Source organism: Cucurbita moschata, unplaced genomic scaffold (assembly GCF_002738365.1).
Source record: "Cucurbita moschata cultivar Rifu unplaced genomic scaffold, Cmos_1.0 Cmo_Scf00070, whole genome shotgun sequence".
Taxonomy (NCBI): Eukaryota; Viridiplantae; Streptophyta; class Magnoliopsida; order Cucurbitales; family Cucurbitaceae; genus Cucurbita; species Cucurbita moschata.
In genome coordinates this window covers 369,386-373,391 of record NW_019268586.1, presented here as the reverse complement: position 1 = coordinate 373,391, position 4,006 = coordinate 369,386, and the positions used below count along the sequence as shown (strand labels likewise).

The following is a 4,006-nucleotide window of genomic DNA, read 5'->3' as shown; positions in this document are numbered from 1 at the left end:
AAAATAAAAAAAAAAAAAAAAAAAAAAAAAAGGAAAAAAGTTCCGTTGCCGGGACTTGAACCCGGGTCTCAGCCGAGTATCCTAACCAACTAGACTACAACGGATATTTGAGTAAAAAGTTGGTCATTTTAATGAAAATCAAAATTTTGTTTATTGGGCCTCCACATAGAATCTTGGCAGGCCTGTCTGTTTTGGGCCTTTCAATTAAATTGGCCCAAAACCTTCACAAGGAATTAGGAAAAAAAGAAAAAAAGTATTCCGTTGCCGGGATTTGAACCCGGGTCTCTCGGGTGAGAGCCGAGTATCCTGACCAACTAGACTACAACGGATGTTGGTGCAACTTAATATCATTTATATAATATAATTATTTGACCTGACCCGGTCTTTTATGTGAAGGAACAAAATTGTATTCTAGGGTTTCTCTCTGGTTCAAGTTCTTCCCACTTTCACCAAATCTTCTCCCGGAGATATTGTGGTCGGCCGAGCAGAAATGGTAATTTCTCTCCCTTCGAAAAAGAGATTGCGTATTTTGGTTTGATTTTATCTTTCACCACCGTGCTGAACTCCAATGGGTTGTTATTATCTGTTAGCATGTTAATTGTCACAACTATCCGATAGATTTCATGAATGATGCTCCATGAAGGGATTAAGTGTTTTTCAATGCAATTAGCTTGAATCCAAAGTTTGGGAGTAGTTGATATGGTTCTATGGAAACTGCCATGATTTCAGTAGGAACTGTGCTGCTTGCTTTGTTTTTTAGATTTTTCTTCGTGCTTTGTTACGCTGTTCATATACACCTTTACGCATTTCTTGATACTTCGAGATCCGAATTATGTATTGAAAATGAAATGCTTAACTTTCTTTTGTGAGAATTGAATATTTCATTCATATTTCATTCGATGTGAAAAGTTTTAAACTGATGTCTTTGTTTTTTACACAGACAAAGAGAACCAAGAAGGCAGGCATTGTTGGAAAATATGGTAAATATTTAATAATTTCGATTTATGATTTATAATTTATTAGCTTGGGCGTACATAACTATTTTTCTTTGAGAATGCTTGTTTTTGTATTATCGTACTCAATTATCTTACTTCTGATTCTGCCCTTGGTTCTATGTTTCATCCAAAGAATTTCCAGTGAGTTGCTTGATTCGTAGGAAAACTATCCTAGTATCCTGTCTGAGCCATGCAGTATTTTTACCTGATTTCTCATCTTAGAGAAGTCATGGACGACCTTTAAAGATTTATTAATAAGTTTCCGTAACTATTAAGATCAAAGAGAGAATTTTCTTATGTAGACGTCAAACCTTATAAAGAATTTCCTTATCTGGGAATTGATCAAATGGCACTGTTAATTTATGGTATTCGTAGTAAGATTCACTGTTTTCCTTAAAGTTGCGGGAGGTGTGCTCCTGGGCACAAGGTCCAGCTGGAGCGCCTCGCCTCTCGGAAGGCGTGGCCAAGGCGCATGCCTTCCAAGAAGCATAGAGGCGCTCACTCAACATGCCTCTAGTGATTCTTTAGTTTTTTTTAACCTTTTAACTAAGTGCAGCATAAGGATTATTATTGTAAAAGTAATAATGATATTTGTATCTTATCCCTAAATTCAATAGTTTCTGCATTTATTTTTCTTTTTAATGAAAAAAATTGATTTCCCTTCGATCTATCTTACTTCTTCACGTGTTCATCTTTATATGTTTTTGTGTTAAAATCCCAGTGTTTCTTAGTGTGTATATATATGTATGTATCTATATATTTTATGTTCTTTGTATATCGTGTGCTTTGCCAAAGAAAGCCTGTGTCTTTTTTTGCGCTTTATGCATAAGCCCGCACCAGTGTGTCTTGGGTTTAAAAAACACTTAAAATGTTGTGTGTAATGTGGGACATATACATCAATATCATCAACAAACCTTATTGCTTGGTTTATGAATATATCTCTGCATGTGATCACGATTATAACTGCTGTGAGATCCCACATCGGTTGTAGAGGGGAACGAAGCATTCCTTATAAGGGTGTAAAAACTTCTCCCTAGTAGACATGTTTTAAAATCGTGAGGTTGATGGCGATACGTAACGGGCCAAAGCGGACAATATCTGCTGGCAGTGGGTTTGAGTTGTTACAACTGCAGACTCATGTGTATATAATATCTGGCTCACCTCTTTGCATGGAGGATTTTCGATTTCTATTTTCTTCTCTCAACTTCGGCTGATAACAGGTACCCGATACGGTGCCAGTCTGAGAAAGCAGATTAAAAAGATGGAAGTCAGTCAGCACAGCAAATACTTTTGTGAGTTCTGTGGAAAGGCAAGTAGTTGTGCTCCTTTTTTGCCCAAGTTTTTCATTTCCAAGTCACTTAGTCTTCATGTTCCAATTATATGCTTCCCCATTGCAGTATGCAGTTAAGAGGAAGGCAGTTGGAATTTGGGGCTGCAAAGATTGTGGTAAAGTGAAGGCCGGAGGTGCTTACACTCTTAAGTAAGGATCTTACTTCTTTTTGTTCTTGTTTGTTCTTTTTCAAGTTCCTTTTCAGTTTTTGTTGTTTAAATGTATTTGATTTTGATGTTATTTTTGGTACCTTTGACAGCACTGCTAGTGCTGTGACAGTGAGGAGCACTATTAGGAGGCTGAGAGAGCAAACTGAAAGCTAAGCCATCTTCACTGCGTATTTGATATTTTTCTTTCTTTTTTTTTTTTTTTTCTAAAAGGAAAAGGATTGCTCCCTCCCTAGACTTATCTTCATATCAATGTTGTAGGAATTGGTTATTTTAAGTTAATTGAAACTGATCTTTTCTTCATTTCTTATATCGCACCAATTTCTTGTAATAGATTCTATTGATCATCAATTGAGTTTTACTCAAGTAACGCATTTGGTGGCGAAAGTTGAAATTGATCGAATGACTTGTTTGCTATGCTATTGTCCACGTAACTTTTTCAGATTTCTAGAGTTAATGTTACTGTCCACATTAAAATTATTTTTTAAAATTCATGATTATGATTTTGAAGTGATAGGTTTAGTCTCTAAGCATTAAGCATTAAACTTAAACTTAAACGTGGGTTTTCTTTGATAGATTAGTTAATTCGTAAACATTTAAAATATATGAAATGTACAATAGTGAAAGTTCTTGAGAACTTAACAAATACAACATTAAAAGTTACAAAATTATTAATATATCATTTTAAAGTTCATTTTATATTCAAACATGAAAGTTGAAATATATATATATATATGCATGCATATATATGTGCATAGGATATGCCGAGTTGGTTGTACTTTGATCCTTCAGGTAGGGAAAGGGTCGAAAATAAAGCTGAGAATGTGATTTCGATACAGATTGGGAGGGCGTTGTGCTTATCCCATTTCTTTGATATTGGGGAATTGGCAAAGGCTCCTGGAATCTTTGTTCATATTTCCAAAGACTTTTCCCCAAAAGAATTTAATAATAATAATAATAATAATAATAATAAGTAACCTACACAACTTTAATTTATGATTTTGACTGGAAATATCATAGACAACCAATGTATGTGGACAAATTGTGCATCCTAGCGTCCTCTCCTACTCCTCTAGTGTTCATTCATTTTCATTGTGTTACCATTTTTTACTGTGAAAGCAAAATAGACCTGAAAAAGTCAATAAAATGATGATCTTCTAGCACAATTGAACATCGAAGAAATTGGATGGAAATGGGCATAATCAATGGTATATGCTAAATCTCATATGAACACAGCACTTTCCAAGGAACTAAGCAAAGACAGAGAATAGAGCATTCAACAAATATGAAAACGACATGACTAATTGAGTCACCCCATCATTAACTTTGCAAGGAATAATAATAACCTTGGGACTATAAAGACATGCAAGGCAGGCATGGTGACAAGCTATATTTGAATTGTCACTAATGAAACTGTTAGATGAATAAACAGATTAAACAAGACAGCAATCTCCACACTTAACCTTCCAAAAAGAGTTCATTCCCTTTTTTTTTTTTTTTTTTTTTTAGGGGGG

The 4,006-nt window shown here is 34.9% G+C and overlaps 1 protein-coding gene and 1 non-coding gene across 2 annotated transcripts; one reads left to right on the top strand and one right to left on the bottom strand.

Moving 5' to 3' along the window:
- Positions 1 to 256: 256 nt before the first annotated feature.
- Positions 257 to 329, bottom strand: TRNAE-CUC. The gene has a single exon. It is a non-coding gene; the product is annotated as a tRNA-Glu (tRNA).
- A 49-nt stretch (positions 330 to 378) lies between these two features.
- LOC111438046 (60S ribosomal protein L37a) lies at positions 379 to 2,892 on the top strand. Its single transcript, XM_023076002.1, has 5 exons — positions 379 to 493; positions 941 to 980; positions 2,216 to 2,304; positions 2,393 to 2,475; positions 2,585 to 2,892. Exons 1-5 carry the CDS (start codon positions 491 to 493, stop codon positions 2,646 to 2,648), a joined length of 279 nt encoding a protein of 92 aa, XP_022931770.1. The 5' UTR covers positions 379 to 490; the 3' UTR covers positions 2,649 to 2,892.
- The last annotated feature ends 1,114 nt before the right edge of the window (positions 2,893 to 4,006 follow it).